Consider the following 16709-nt stretch of genomic DNA (forward strand, 5'->3'; position numbering starts at 1 on the left):
AAGAAGTTTATCATGGGGCTCAATACACAAGGGCACACAAAGCATTCTAATAATTCAAAAGATATTTATTTTATACTGAGATCTACAAACCTTCTTGTTGATTGACTGGTTCGTATGACAAGACGTATTCCTCTTGGCCACCTGAAATGTAAATGCAAAGACAGATCTATGTATTTTTTTCTAAACTAACATTTAAACTGAGTCACTCAATGAACTACAATGATACAGACATTCCTCAGTAATATGCATTACAATGACACTGATGGACATTTTTCAAGAGTGATGAATTATAAAAATCACAAAGATAGGCCAAACACAAAATTTTAAAGCATAAGACACATACAGTATAAATAATTTCCTGATTTATGTTAGCACATCAAACTGACATCAAGCACAAGAAGAATTTTAAAGCATTACTGAAATGCTCTGATACACGTTTCCCTGAACAAAATGCACACATGCTATCATTCACTGCTAGAGGCAATGCCACCTTCAACGTGAACATCCTCCGTACTTTCAAGCCAGTATTTACAATAACACATTTCTATATTTATGCAGGGCTGACAACCATGTATGTCAGGGTGTATGTATCTTCCATTAATTTTATCATGAAGTGGCATTTATATAAACATCTTCAACCAATCTAATTCTAAAAAAAATATATATATGATTGTATATACTAAATAACTATTATTTTATTAATGAATTCTTAAAGATTAAGTTGAAAACAAAGAATGCTTTCTATTGTTCTCAGCTCCAGAAAGCACATCAGCAGTGAATGAAACTAAAATAACTAAATTTTGACCTTTGACAGCTGCAGGCTTTTTAAAAGTTAGTGAAGCATCTGAAATATACCTCAGTTGCCATCTCTCTAAAAAGATCATTTCTAGTGTAATAAAACATTGCCACGTAAGATGTGTTGCAATGAAATCGCTAAAAATTACCTGCATGACAGCACAGAATTTATAATTCTGAAGAGACAAGCTCAAATTATAAGACATTACGTGAACTTTGAATAAAATACAGTTCTTCAATAATTCACTTGTATAATTTTGGGACATTCTTTGGAGTTCATAAGCCATACTTATGACAAGCAGAGGAACATACTGATGCTATACCACAGTTATATGCAAACAGATGGGTGATGAAGGCTTTTGTAAATTCATATATTGCTTCCATGTATCTATTCTTTACTTCATAGCAAATGCCATTGATCTTTTAAATCTAGAATTTACAGTGTCATTACAAGAAGTATTTCTCTTATTTGCAAAAAATTTGCATTCAACCTGCACTACAGCAATACATGAATGAACATTTTAATTTTGTAAGTTATTGCAAGTGAGGAATACCTTAAGATAGAAACAAAAACATGCAACCTGTATATTTTAGTATCTCAAAAATTACTCATGCAAATGGATTTTAGAAGGACAGTATATACTTTCAGAACCCCTTTTAGGCTAGGGAGAGGTATAGGGAATCACCAACTATCAACTTAGCTATGAAAGACCCAGCTCACAAATAATTGATACTTCTTTGGAGAAGTCTCATTGCTATAAGGTAAAAAAATAGTTAAGCAAATTACTGAAGAGATAATAACAACTAAAAATCATCCCCCTGACTGAGGGCAAAAAGTATATATTGTCACTGCTTTGCTTTACTTCGAAAAAATGAATATTAATAGAATGAACCTTTTGAACAACCGTACTCATCTGTAATCAAGATAACTTTCATATTAGACAGCAGTAAGAAGAAATTAAAAAAATTTAATTAAAAGTGCTTGGAATTACACATTCAGATAAGCAAATCCATGACAGTCATAAAAGCTGGACTTCTCAAGTAACAACAGAGTAAAAAACTAACTAGTAGTACCAATAATGAACTTTAAACATAAATAAAGCAAGCTCCAAGAAAAAAAAAGGCAGGGGGAGGTATGTGGTGTGGAGTGGAAAGCAGCAGATTTATGGAGAAACAGTCATGGTTAGATATTTTTAATAGTGTGTCATTAAAAATGGTTAAAACTTGTAAGTTTGTCAAAGGCAACTTCCATACATGCTCAATTTTGTGTTATTCAGGGACCATGAATGCCTCCCCCAGCTGGTTTCTTTCTAATTACAGTCTATGACACTGTTAGCATTTTATATACAAGTATCTTGAGTGTAATCATCTGGAAAAAAAATGTGGATCATCACCTTTGATAAGATCTACAGCTTCCAAACAAATATACCTGTTGATGAACCACTTTCCTTATTACCCTAACATAAATCATATCTGTTTCTGAAGCGCCCATTGTACAGTTAGCAGGCAACCAGGAGCTGATCAGGCAGCCACTCGGCGTCACACTGCGTGACTTTTACTATTCCTTCTTTTTATATTCGTCTGCAAAACCTCAGCTTTTTCATCTGGCTGCTCTGCTCTATCCTGGGTTCCAGATCTGGACCGTGCACCTTACTGAGGAGTGGTTCACTGGAGATGACCAGTGGGGTTGAAGTTCTGGCTCTGGTTTAAGACATTTTAAAGCATTGTTGTGTAGCATCATGCCGCATGTTCCCCACTGTGAACACAGTACTACTGTAGCTTGGGTAATACTAAACAGTATTGTAGCTTGGGCTAGTAAAAAAGCTAATGCAGGCTAGTATGTAAAAGATACTATGTCCTCAGAGACAGAGAGAGAACATGTAGGCATGCCTAGCATGGCAATTTATCGTAACTGACTCCAGCACTGAATGTGTGTCGTATGCTTTGAAGACAATTCATACTAAGCACCCACACTTGACAAAATAGGTCAATGAAAGCTGAAAGCAAGGGTAAATACATGTTTGCTTATCTTTACTTTCATTCAAAGTATATACATATTAAATCTGAGTATTAGTTGTGGAAAATTGCAAATAGTCATTGCACTGTAACAGATTACACAGTTTATTTACACTTCAAGTATTAAGCTCAACTACATATAATTATATTTGGCAGCATTAGCTTTACATTTAGATTTTTAATAGGCCTAGTTACCTCGCAGAAATAAAAAATAAAAGAGCAATATATTCAAAATAAGCTGAATTACGAAAAATCACATATCACAATAGGAATATCCATAAAGAAGGTTTGCAATGATTCTCTCTAGTCAGTTTTTTAAAAACCAACAACAACATATCACAATTTGCAGTACTCCAAACACATAAATATGGATTTCACCTGAAGGTGACTGGGAAGTTCTATTTAACATGTAAATACCCAGAAAACACAGACAAACAAAACGAAAGAGCTACTAAATAAAAGTTCTAAATAAACAAAGAACTTAAAAACACTTACGGTAACTACTTTCACTATCGCTGGCATTAGAGGTTACATGCTCTGAAATTGCAACACAATGGGAAAAAAAATAAGGAACATACACAAATGGCATGAGTCCAAAAGAAAGCAAATTAACACAAAATAATCCAGATGAAAGACAATACCGATATCAAAATGCTGAAATCAATACATACTGCATATAAAAGTTTTAAGGTACTTCTCATAGCTCTCAGGATCAAGCTTAATTTCATACGAAAGGAATTGATGTTAATAAAAAGAAAAACATTAAATAGCATATCAAAGTAAGTTTACGAAAAGTACACCAATTCATAGTTCACATGTAACCCTGCAATTTTTATGTTTTCACTTCAAAATTAATTTTGTTGTGCAAAAACTATGGAATTAGGCATTTCAACTTTTACGCAGGCCATTTATTGATTACATTAAGAGTCTTGTAGCAGAAAATAATGGACTATATTACAGGAAATATAGTGTAGGACATTCAATAATAGACACTTTCCTATGGTACATTAAATAGTTTACTTGAAGTGTGATGCAGAATTAAGATTCCTCCCCGCCACCCCCCTCCCACCCCCCCAGTAATGCTTTAATTTTCAAAAGGTCCTGACTTATTCTGGACTATCAATATTATTTTCATGCCTTTTGCAGAGTCATCAAAATACTTCAGTAGCTACAAGGTGTTTATATTAATTTTTTAAGCTATGTAATTGTGTCAAATATTTATGATAAAAATTTAAGCAACTGAAGAACTTTAGGTATCAATCTATTCCGTTACCTCAAAGTTTTACAAATCTAGTGAACAAATAGAAATTTCGATATTGCTGAACTTTATTAAAGAATCAATTTTCATGCCACCCAATGAGTGTGCCTATTTGTGTGAATGTTAGTGTTTTACATTACACTAAGTCTGCATGAAGAAGCCTGTGTTTGACCTATACAAATTAAACAAAACTAATTTGAAATTATGTACCGAACAGTGTCCATACAATAATACATATTGTTGCCATGAGGATCCTTTTTAATACAGTAAATCCACTGTGGTTCCTCCTTTATAAGACTGAAGAGAAGGAAGAAAAGGGATTGCAAAGGTAAGAATACAGTTACGAAGCAAGCATGCTTCTAGTGATTAATAAACATTTTAAAAAGTTAAATCATCCCTTGTAAACTAATAAACCTTTTAAAATGTTTTTGGATAAAGTGATTTAACATCTTTAATCCACAAATTTCTGGCTAGACTGAACTCCCTCATTTCGTTTCTGCACAGGAAAAACAGACACATACTTCCTAATGTTTGTGAGTACCAGCAATTTGGATCTATTTCCATTTCCTTTTCTTGTCTTGGAAAAAGAACGCCCGCATTGGCATGGATGTGGGAGAACATGAAAGCGAGACATGTCAATTGAGAATACAAGTGTTGTGACAGTCTGATAATGGGCACGACTGGTGGGATGTAAAGCCTAAAATGCCAGCAAGAACAGCAGTCTTGCAGAGCCCAAGTAACATGTTTTGCATTAAGCATGGTAAGGCAGTTTCAAAAAGCCTGACTGTGCTGAAAAACAGGCGAGAAACCACTGGTTTTATAACAGAATCACCTAGTAACATTTCTGGACCATATTACATAGTTTAAACGAGGTATGATCATAAGGCCGCAAAGGCTGCTTGTGATCTTCTGCTCTAAACCATAAGGCCATCAGGGTTGCTAAGGTCTTCTGCCCTAAACAAAGGATTTCCTTGAAACTAGCCATTTCAGCAATGGAAAATCAATGTTACAGCTACTAGAATTTTTATTTTGTGACTGAGGCCAAGTATTATGAGCAAGTACAGTGCTACTTACACCTAATTTCAGGAACACTATGCATAGCGGTTATGGCCTGGGAAGAAATGTTATTCTTCACGACCTTTAGTCACATATCTTTAGTGACTAATTTTGCTATTCTATGGACACACAATGTATGTGTTGAGTATCTGTGATGAAAGCAGGGTTTGACTCTTTTGGGGGGGGGGGGGGGGGGGCTCATTTTAGTACAGTGGTGATGTCTGTGTACACAAATATCTGATAAGCGTACTTGGCAACTCTTGAATCTTACTGTACTCAGGTAGATAACATTTCTGCAAGAAATACAACAAATGCTTCTGTATCTGCTCTATTAGCTACCCCTCTACCTGATCTAAAAGCATCATAAGGGTTCAATGAAGTCAGACAAACTCTCATGACAATTTTAAGCAAAGTTTGTTGTTTGTTTTAAGTAGCTGTAAACGTCAGTCGCCTAGAGAGAGGATTGAAAACTGTAACTAGTTAAAGTATTGTGACAATAGTTGTACTATTACTACAGAAAGCCGTAGGTTATTTTTAAATAAACAAAAAAACAAAGACAAGATAAAAGTGACGTAAAAAAAAAAAATCACTAAATTTAAAAACACAGTACTATTAAGGACAAACAAGTAAGCGCTGGTAAGCATCTGAATAACAAAAAAAAACCAAAACAACCTAATGAGATAGTCACATGAACTGAAAGTAACATGTTCCTGAAAGCAAAAATGCTCAGAACATTACAAACTAGGAAAAGCTTATGAACATTTTAGAGTCAACCTCCTTATGCCAGTAGAGCGCCAGTCTCAAAGAGATCTGTTTAAAAAAAAAAAATAGTAATTTTTCAGATGGAGGTTAAAGTAACTTGGGAGTATTTTGATCACTTACTCAGGCCTTTTGATCCCATGTCGTCAGGGACCTCCTGCAGAGTAGTCCCCAGAGGGCAAGCAATAAAAAGACAATCACAAAGAAAATAATTGTCAGTAATAGATAAAATTGGCGCTACGACAGGAGACAGTTCCCAGAACATCACAGGGGAAGGCAAGTCTATAGGATTTGACCTGAGCAACACATAAATAATCAGTGATGCAAATGGCAGAGGATGCAGTTTGTAGCAGAACTAGTCCGAATTAGCAAACTTATGCAACTGGTTTTTGCGAAGACACTTTGTTTTAGTGCTGGCAATGATGACAAAAATCAAAGTAACTTCTCTTCATTAGGAAGACCAAATTGGAATGAATGACTTGGAAGAAACCAGTCTAAAGGGACTGATTCGAGAAGCTGGTAAGCTCCATTACGCTTTCCTCGCTGTTGTGCCCTCTGCCTCAAGTCAGGAATGAGGAAGCATCACCGACAGCGCTGGAAGGCTGCTATCTCCTCCAGCTATGTACATGCTGTTACTCAACAGTATTACCCAGTTTACTCCCAACTGGGGAACTCCTGGGTTAAATTTTACTTTTAACAGCAAACACAGGGTTGTATTGATTTTGTAGGCTGGTTTGCTGTCGGCACCTCAAGCTGGTTATCCTGTTGCAGCTCATGAAACTGTCTCCATGGTAACACCCTACTGCAATCTAGCAGGCCCTTCTACGTGTGCTTCGCTCTCCATCGAATGCCACATACTTACGGTCAATATCACTGGTTTCCTGCTCACTCTGGTCCTTGTTCTTGTAGAAGGGAAATTTTCGGGAAAAGAGGTTCTTTTTACGCTTGTCATTGAATGACTGCTGAAGAAGAGAAGGAGGGGCAAAACAAAGGATGTCTAATGTCTGTGTGAACAAAGGCCCAGACCAGCAGCTTTGTGGAAGCTGACTCCTATAACCACATTATGCAGTGCGTATTTCCGTTTAACACTATCTTCTCAGCTCATCAAAAATAGAGATGAGGATCGTGGCTTTGCTCACAATCTCCATATTTCACACACTTACTACTGAGAGAACTGGCAGGCTGGGTCACCCTATATGACCTGACCTGTATTTCACAAATTTAGGTTTGCTGGGAGTGTGAAAAGATGTGAAAAACTAGGCTGCTGTAAGATGGCCAAACCACAACAAACTTGAAGTCAATTAAATCACTGATATTATCTAATATAGGGGTTACAGTATTTAAAAAAAAACAACCAAACAACAAAAACAGAAACAAAACCACTGAGGTTTTACACATGCTTTTGCAAACAACTGACATCATAACAGCACACCAGAATTATTTGCCACTGTAACCCCTCTGCAAAGGCAAAACCATAAATACTTTGGGGACAACTGCCAAACATCCTATACAGTAAAGAAAAATGGAAGTTAAGAGCTGGCATTGTATCAAATGCTCTTACAATAAAACTAAGTAACAGTGAAATATGAAAAAAGAAGAAATGTGTCTAGCTAAAATATTTTTAAAAAAATAATTAAAACCTCCAAACTTGTATTTGCTTCAGTCTTTCACAATTGTGATTCATTGCAAGTTTCCTGAAAAAAATGACCTTGCTCTGTGCAAATCTGCATCCCAATACCAAGACTAACTTTCAAGAGATAAGAAACTCATTTGTTTACTGTGGCAATTATTTTTTCAAGGGTGCATTTATGGAGAATTACCACATGAAAAACCCTGAATGTCCAAGGATCACATTCAGCATCTTTTTACATTAACTGCTCATGTTGAACAATTTCTGCATCTTAGTTGCTATGCAAATTTCTAGTTACCTACACAGACATATACATATCTACCCATTTGAATTAAAAGTATTATTGTGCTCCTTTTCTAAGTTATGGAAAGCGTCAACCTATTTTCATTCATGTATCGGTACATCTATGGGTATAATTAACACACAATGTAGTAATATCTGCCAAGTCTTCTGCTGAAGATATGATGTGACTACAGCACCTTTAAATTACTGTTCAAAGTCAATAAACTCAATGTACAAATAAATCAGTAACATTTTTATTGCAATTATGCCCAGAACTAGAATGAATACAGCTAACTTGAAGCCAGCTGAAATTTCTTTTCATCTTTGGGCATAAGTGAGTCACCTGATCAGTTCTGCCAAGACATGATATTTGCCTTGTTTTTATCATTTGGTTTGCAGAAACTCTATTATGGGAAGGATGGCAAAAGTAAGAAAATGCCCAGCTTGGTTTTGAGAGTGTCGAGACCCTGTGCTGCACCGGGTACTGTTTATTTCTAAAGCCAAGCAGAGCCCATGTGCAGTAGGAAGCAGTAAGACTTCTGAAGAACTATTTTTTAAAAGCTTCTTTAAAAAACAAAGATACTTTCAATTCAGACATTGAAGACTCAACATCTATTTCTAAAATTTGGAGCACATTAATTTTCAAGTGATTGTCTGTCTGCAGCCCCTGTGAGCTCATCTTCCTCCTTTAAATGCAAGAGTTGCAAAAAGATGTATTAACTTTCCTACCAGCATTAGATATGGACTGAAATATAGCAACAACTAGGGGTCAGATAGGACAGAGCTTTTTCAAACAGTGGGCCACCTTCTTTGGTACAATTACAAAACTAGCATTTGGCCTTAGTAAAGAGAATGCCTATAGAGCCACACAAAAGCTGCATCCTGCTACAGCATTAACAATCCTTCTGGCCATCTGTTTTAATACAGGCTTGCTTGGCAATGTCAGATACTGAAACATGGAGTGATACTTTCATTACCATTGTTTTAAAAAAACATTTACTCTAAAATTGCCAGGTGTTAAAGCAGCATACAGTGCCACAGGAGCACAATCAGTGACACTGAGCTCTGGAAACAGCAATACTGTGTTAAGTAGGAAATCCATAAAACCTTTAACTGGCTGGCATCTGTGTTCAACTAAAACTGCCGTTCCACTGTAAGAACTGGTAAATTACCAACCTGACATATGGGCAAAAGAACTGGTTGCAAGCCAGTCATATGCTTGCAGGAACCGTCGCTGGCATGGGCAAGGTTTTAGGTTATGGTCCTCCTGACTTTCTTTATCTGAAGTCAACAAGTCATTGCTATTAATTTCTCATAACCAGACAAGATCATGTAATCTACAGAACAAGGTCAACAAAGAAATACGGCCAGAGGAGATCTTTTCCGAGTATACTGAAAAATACCGTAACACGAATTTCAAGAAGTGGAAGTGTCACGTCTATATTATTGTTCCATTAGGACAAGTCCCTCAGTTTGGGCAAAATAACAGGGGAAATAAACATAACAAAGCTAAAATGGTGCAGTTGGACTGAGGTCGTGAGACTTAGCAATTTGTATAGTTAAAAGAAAAGGAGTGACTGATTTACTGTACTTTATAAAACATAGTCAGGTTTCTTCACTTAAGTTTCGAAAATATTTCATAACAATAATTATTTTAACTTTCTGTACAGTAAATTACAGTGAACTAGTATTTTTATATACTGCATGTATAATGGTCAGAGTCAGTTCCATTGCCAAAAAAAAAAAAGAGAAAATAAAAGTAATATTATACTGATTTTGCATAAAAGATTAGCCAAAAGATTATTTTTAAGATACCATGATTATAAAAAGCTAAAGAGAGTTGCTTATTAGTTGAAAATGCATAGTAATTGTATTAAATTTTTCGTAAGCCCACTGCAAATCAAACAGGCATCATAAGCAAGAATATATTAAAACAGAAGCAGCACAGAAAGTGAGATAAATGCATATATGAAATGAACAAACAAGGGGAAAATAATAACCGTTTCTGCTCCAGATTTTTTAGCTTTCCTTAAAATGAAAGGAACATGGATTTTAATGTTTGCCATCACTAGGATTATTCTTTAACCATTTCATGTAGAAATTTTGAAGAATTGTACAAAGTTTGTATTTCATCCTGGCCATATCATATACAGACACAGGAAGGCACACAGTCCATGAGGACACGTATGGTACAGGGAGCTTACTGGGAAAAGTATCACCATGGCAAATACAGGAAGAATACTTTAAGGAGAAACTTCTAATGTTAAAACATTTACAGCTGAAGCAAAAGATTGTGAACAGTATAAGCATGTTTGCAAAATGAAATGTTACTAAAGAAAAAGAACTGCAGTTTTATATCAATGGCAAGCGTAGTTGCTTTTCCACTCAGTATTCCATGCATATCTTTGGTGCTATGCTAGTACACAGTGACTGTGTACTAACTCTGCTATTGTCAAAATGTTACTTCAAATACATCGTTAATTAAGTTAAATATTTGCAGTTTATTGGTAGACAAACTACAAACGCACGCAGTTATCTTCCAAAGAACATGGTAACATTTGAAAAATTAATATATTTACAATAATCTTAAGTATTTAAGCCATTTTGTTTATGTGACTTCAAAAAAGTGAACTCAAATTATAAAAATCATCAGATTAAAAATCACTACATCAGTTGACAACATTTTATTTCAATGCTAAAATATGAAAGCACCAAACAAACAAAAAAACCTACAAATAATCCAGTGAATCCTCAAGGCAGTACCAAAATTGTTCATCAGAAAATAATTAGAGATGCCGATTTCCTTTTAAAGAAACACTTCTAGAAAAGACATGACACTTTTGTATTAATAAACTAAACTGAAACTTTTGTCATGTAGCAGAAGGATTTGCCACTCTTTGAAGCATAAAGTCCTACACTATCAGGATAAAGTATTGAAGCTTTGATATTTTATATGCGATTTCTGAAGTTATGAAAACATTGTAAATGAGATAAATTACTAAAAGGAATTTTGGGGATTTACCATAATGACTGACTAATGTTAAAGTATTAATGTTATTAAAAAAATAATTACTGTTTAAGAAATAGCTTCCTCAGGAGCTTAAAGCGTGTTTCAGATTTTCAAATATGCCAATATATTATTACTTTAGAAGGCTCTTACATCTAAAATGCATATATCTAAGTCTTGAAATTACTAGTTATATGCTATTGGTAGAAATCATAAGGTTCTGAAATTGTTTCTCAAATTTCAAAATGACCAAAACGTTGCAAAAAAGCCTCACCCTCAAAATATAAAAAGATTTGGCTGCTGTACCATTATGAAATTGCTATAATTTCAGCTACAAACATTCCTATTGCTACTTAGGTAGTTACACTGCTTTCTCACCACAGATTCAGGTCATGTGTACTGGGACAGGGATTGCATATCATGCAGTGAACTACACTAAGGGACTAAAATTAAAACCAGGATTTCTTTTAGATTGAGTTTTCATCTGCATGGGCTATTTTATAATATTTGAGCACAACCACATCAGCTGCAGTCAGAAAATAACAGCTGTGAGATGGAGACTGATTTGGTCAGCAATGGCACCAGCCTCAAGTTCTTGTTCGCCTGTGCCTTCACATGAAATTCTTTAGTTGTAAGAAAGAACTCACTTTAAGCTGCCTGCATAACTGTGTACATTGTAAAACCTCATCACAGGGAGCCTGTTGAGCTTTACTTCCTTGTTTCATAGATGCATTAAAAAAACCTTGAAGAAAGAAACATTTTCCTTTTTCTGAAAACTGGTAGTAAGCCCCTTCCCCAGAAAAGGGAGTCCAGGAATACAATCCATATTAAAGGACTAAACTGCTTTATAAATCCCTTGCAGAGTTGTTAGAAATGGCACTATTCAATACTTGATTAGTATCTACAACTACTATTATTTTACAGTATTACTGATAACATGTATTTCTAAGTTAATTCTTTAAACAATTTGCCATGTTTTGGCAAATAAAGTTTGCTTTAGTGCTCAGAAGGATTTTATTTCTATTTGACAGAATTTAATCTTTTCACTAAAATCTGAAATGCAGTCTGCATATATAAACCACTGAAAAACGTTACCATTCATGATGCCAGGTATAATTAGCACTTCATTAACTCACCCCTTTATCTCCTCTTGTTTTGGAATTGAATTTCACTGTCTTTAAACGGGCTCGTTCTTTTTTCTCAACTCTACCACAAAAACATAGACAAAAATGGTAAATCAGCAAAATTCCAGAACTTCAAGTTACTACTTGTTACAACATAAGCATATAGGTGTACCTTTTGTAGCACAGATTTTTACTGCTGGTGACACCTCCAGAAAATGGAAGCCTGTTAATGGCAAACTATATTGGAAAAGTAGGGTATTATTTCTCATGTGATGAGCTGTGAGGGTACCGAGTATTTGGTGATCCACAGGGCACAAAGAGAAAACACAACAGAGTAAGCAAACAGCCTTGATTAGTCAACAGCGATATTAAAATGCAGAGCACCTAATCTCTTACTTGGATCTCTAGTGTGCCAACCACCACCTCGTCTCCATTTACTCTGGCCACCAAAAAAAGATTTGCCAGTTTTCCACATTCTGGGTAGAAAGAATTCATAATAGGGTCATAATTCAAATAAAATTCAATTTGCACCTTTTCATATATATGGTGTAATGTTATTAAACTCATAATTTGCTTACAGTGAGAACAGAGGAATAGACTTGGACCACCTTTATCAACTTCATCACACGACTCCTAAGGCTAAACAGGATTTTAACAAACTTCTCATTGAGTTTGTCAAAAGCCCACTACCGGTAACTTTTTTTTAAAAAAGCCAAACAAGTGACTGATGTGGTACAGAATTAACAACAAAGAGCAAAGCATATGCAATGTATGTTTTAATCATATCAGACATTTAATAGCAAACATCTCAAAGTCAATAAAATATGACATACCTGCGTTTGCTTGGGATAACTCCAATTTCATCACTTTCTCCATCTGGCGTTACCTGCCGTGCTTGCCACCATTCATCATCAGAAGCATTAATGACATGGAGAATATCGCCAAACTTGAAGTTCAACCCTTGACTTGGAAGGCCGCTATCTTTAGTCTTGTCATAATCAAAAAGAGCTCTACATTGAAAAGAAAAAATTACACATTAAAAACGCAAGCAAACAACAGGGGGGTATAACAGCACAAAATATGAAGCAAGCTGCCCATGTTGGTCATAAATGATTGTAAATGATTGCATCGTTCTGACAGTTGCTTTAAAGAAGAACGCTGAACACACTCATATATACACAGAGAGAACATGTAGTATAGTATCAACACACACACACGCTTATAAGTTTTAACGAATTAGAAGAAACTTGTCATCCAGAGCAAAACTCTAGTGCTTTATAGAAGACCCACAGAAGATACCTCCTGCTTTTCAGTAAGTACTCTGCAAGTAACATGGCAACCTAGAACAAAAAAGGCAAGCGACTACTTGAAGCATACAGCACTGTCGAAAGTTCCGTAATGTACGTTGTTCTATATCAAGTTATAAATTGGTGTTATTTTACTAACTAAAACTCACTGTCTGTCTTTAAAATAAAAGTCAATATCGTGCTTACAGGGTTGCAGGGAAAAAAACACTCTGAAATATGATCTGAACACAACTTTGCTACTGTAGTACCTGAAGGCAAAAAACTTTACGAGCATTCTTTTGGAAAATTCCCAACCATTTCAAGTGAATCTCATCCTTTTTTCTAAGGTAAGCCTGTTTTCAAATAATAGACACCAGCAATACCTGAGCACCAACTGCACGGCTACAGTTTTATTAACATTCCCTTTGCCAGCAAGGTTGGTTCATGCAAGTTCACTATTATCCATACCCACATTCACGTCTGCTTTGTACTGACTTTTTTCCCCACCCCTGCTTATGAAGGCATAATTGTCTGGAAAGGCACATGGTGCACCACACTGCAGAACTGATCTGGGTTAAAATTAATTTCTTTTCTCCCTGTTGGATCATTTTATATCTGGATCAGTTCCCTGAGGCACTGGAGAGACCTGCAGTATGTCTCTCCCAGCACAACTGGGGGTTTAGTGAGGATGTGGAAATGAATAGTGACAGAAGCCCCTTAGCAAACTGTAAGAGATACTCCTAAGATTATGCCTTATAAAGGCTCTTATTTTACAATTGAAAAAGGTGTATGAACCTCACCTGTGTAAAGCGAGACTGCCTGCACGACACAGGCCAAAAAAACCTCAACTTCATTTCATCTGCAAGCTCATATGTTTGTCAGTGATGCACTTCCTAAATGATACCCTGTCTCGAATTAGATACTTGATACCAAGTCCATCACAAAGTAGCACCAATAGATTATAACGTGATGATTTTAAACAGTGTCCTTTTTCTCCTCCAAATCCAGTTCTTCATCCCAAACACAAATCTTATATACTTTTTTCTGCTAGATTTTTAATGCTTCGGAATTTTTTTAACCCATGTAAGTATGTACAAGTCATAACTCTTTGCTCCAAAATGTATTTTAGTTTTGTGAATTTTGCTTCTCTAAAGCACCGACTGTATTTCTTTGGGTTTGAACTGTATTTGTTCATAACGAATAACAAATTGCTTATAGGGGAAAAATTAATTTTTTTCTGTCAGATCCATTAATCTTTAGCAAAATCAGAGTTGTTTGAGACACCATGCCTTTCTTGGACCACGAAAAGTATCAAAAACTTTTCATAAAAGGGCTAAAAATTTCACTAAATATTTTCTAAAATGTCTAGAACAAGACAAATTTTAAAACAGCTTCAATATTTACTCTCATGATATACAAAGCTCTACATTTAAATATACAATACTTTTCAATTGTTAAATCTATAATAAAATTTAGGCTTTCAACTTTTAAAGAGCTTGAAGGTTGAAATACCACTTTCCTTCAGCAGTAAAACCTTAACTGTAAGATCTTTCATTTGAATTCCACAACACCCTTGAGATACTCTGATTCTTTTCAAAAAATTGGAATCCTTTTTTTTTTTTTCTTTTCTTTGAAATAGCCTAAATACTGCAGGAAAGTAAATTACACACTTCACAGTTATTCCTCCAGATTTATTCTGCATGTGTTTGCTCACGAAGTACTCTGGACAAATACCATTCCGTATCTCAAAATAAACTGCATATAATTGATTATAAACTTTTAATGCAGATTCAAGTTGTATACATTTTCACTGAATTAATTAAATGCATAACAAAATTTATTTCTTGTGAATTCTTGTTAGCATTCAAGCAATGATTTCTACCAGCACTACTTTTAACTTCTAAGATTTAGTTTCTATTCAAACTTCTATGAGCAATGAGCTGGCCCTAAACAGCATTAACATGTTGACTGCACGAGAAAAAGCAACAGATAAGTAAAATTGAAGCACAAAAGGATAAAAATATGTTTTATCAACATGTGTTCTTAAACTAGATAAATGGTTACACAGAGTAGGTTTTGCACAATTAAAAGAAGTTTCAAATACTTTTCTTCTGGTGAGGTCACTTCAAGAAGAATAATTTTATTGACCAAGACAGTTTTGTAATAAAATGAATCAGGATGTCACATAGCAGTAACAAAATTATGCAGCTAAAATGTATAGGAACACCAGGAACTAGTAACAATCAAATGAATGAGCCAAAAGGGGAACAGAATTAACAAAAATCTCTTCCGATTCCAAGTGATTAACATGGTTTCTCCTGTATGCCTGGCAAGTCATCAAACGAGAAATCATTTCACAGCCAAGATGACATATCTACAGACTGGTACATAAAAAATATCTCTGTTATTAACTTCCTGTATGGAGACTTTTGTAAGAGATTAACAATTCCATGTATACATTTATTTAGTGTAAAGTTATAAACACAAAAATAAGTCTAGTATTCCTGATTTAATTACTGCTTTAAAGCAGTCCCATGATATTTTTTACTCTTAAGTTATATTTACATGAGAGGTCCTAAAAATTATTTCATAGAGAAAGCACCAAATCTTCCCTTTTATTTCACCCTGTATTACTGAGCAACTAAACAGCACTAAAAAAGGTAACTTGGCTCCTTAGTTTACAAGTCCACAGAAACTGAAGTTGCATGTTTCATGATAGTTTATGCTTCAAAGCCAAAAATTTAATGGTTGTGTTAACAGTGCCAAATTTTCAGAACGTCTTTTTACCTGGCCATGCTCATTACTTTCAATATCAACAGGCTATTGATCAAGTTTTACTAAAGCATTTCTTCTTTTAGGGTTTTCTTGCTGAACAAAGCTACTAGGAATTCCTGCATCAAAAGCATCTCCAGCTCTTTATTTCATGAAACATGAAGTAATCTTACCACTTCAGAATGAATGAAGGTCAGCTTTTAAAGGAGGCTCTCTCTTTCTCTCTGCGTTTTTGCAAAAACTATTTGAAACTACATTTTTAAACTATCAGAATAACACAGGGATGCCAGATTAAAAACTCCTCCCACAGGCAAGTACAGTTTTCAGGTCTGGTGCTAATGCTAGATCTTACTTTCCAATGGATTTAGTTAAAATTTCCTAAGGATTTCAAAACTGAGAAGTTTCTTCTAAGCGATGTAACTATTTTCTGTTCCAATTCCAGCAGAAAAAAAAACAACACTGTTTGAATTTGAAATGTATCATGCTGTTCAGAAAAATACAGATGTAAAAGTAATTTTCATTTTTGAATTCTACACACATTGCACAGGCTGAGATTTGGCATACAAGATAAGATAATACATGGAACAAATTTAAACCCTGTCAACATATTATCATAAAAACTTGATACCATGGAAGGTATCTCACCCTTTCAGATGTGAAATCTGCAGATGAAGGAAGAGAGTGTATAGATACAGTTCAGATGCAAAACCAGAAACATTGTATG

The 16709-nt window shown here is 35.0% G+C and overlaps 1 protein-coding gene across 26 annotated transcripts in view; it reads right to left on the reverse strand.

Moving 5' to 3' along the window:
• DLG1 (discs large MAGUK scaffold protein 1) overlaps positions 1-16709 on the reverse strand; it is a 162901-nt gene that overhangs the window by 12202 nt on the left and 133990 nt on the right. For 11 of the 26 annotated variants that reach the window (XM_037406631.1, XM_037406622.1, XM_037406632.1 and 8 more), the window contains 5 exons: positions 12761-12937; positions 11940-12009; positions 6747-6846; positions 3307-3348; positions 91-141 (listed from right to left, as the gene is read on the reverse strand). In XM_037406631.1, the coding sequence (XP_037262528.1) occupies positions 91-141; positions 3307-3348; positions 6747-6846; positions 11940-12009; positions 12761-12937 (440 nt within the window). Of the gene's footprint in view, positions 1-90; positions 142-1688; positions 1725-3306; positions 3349-6007; positions 6042-6746; positions 6847-11939; positions 12010-12760; positions 12938-16709 lie in introns of all 26 variants that reach the window. The other 15 variants (XM_037406638.1, XM_037406627.1, XM_037406626.1 and 12 more) reach the window with 5 other exon arrangements.

The sequence above is a fragment of the Falco rusticolus genome, chromosome 13 (assembly GCF_015220075.1).
Source record: "Falco rusticolus isolate bFalRus1 chromosome 13, bFalRus1.pri, whole genome shotgun sequence".
Taxonomy (NCBI): Eukaryota; Metazoa; Chordata; class Aves; order Falconiformes; family Falconidae; genus Falco; species Falco rusticolus.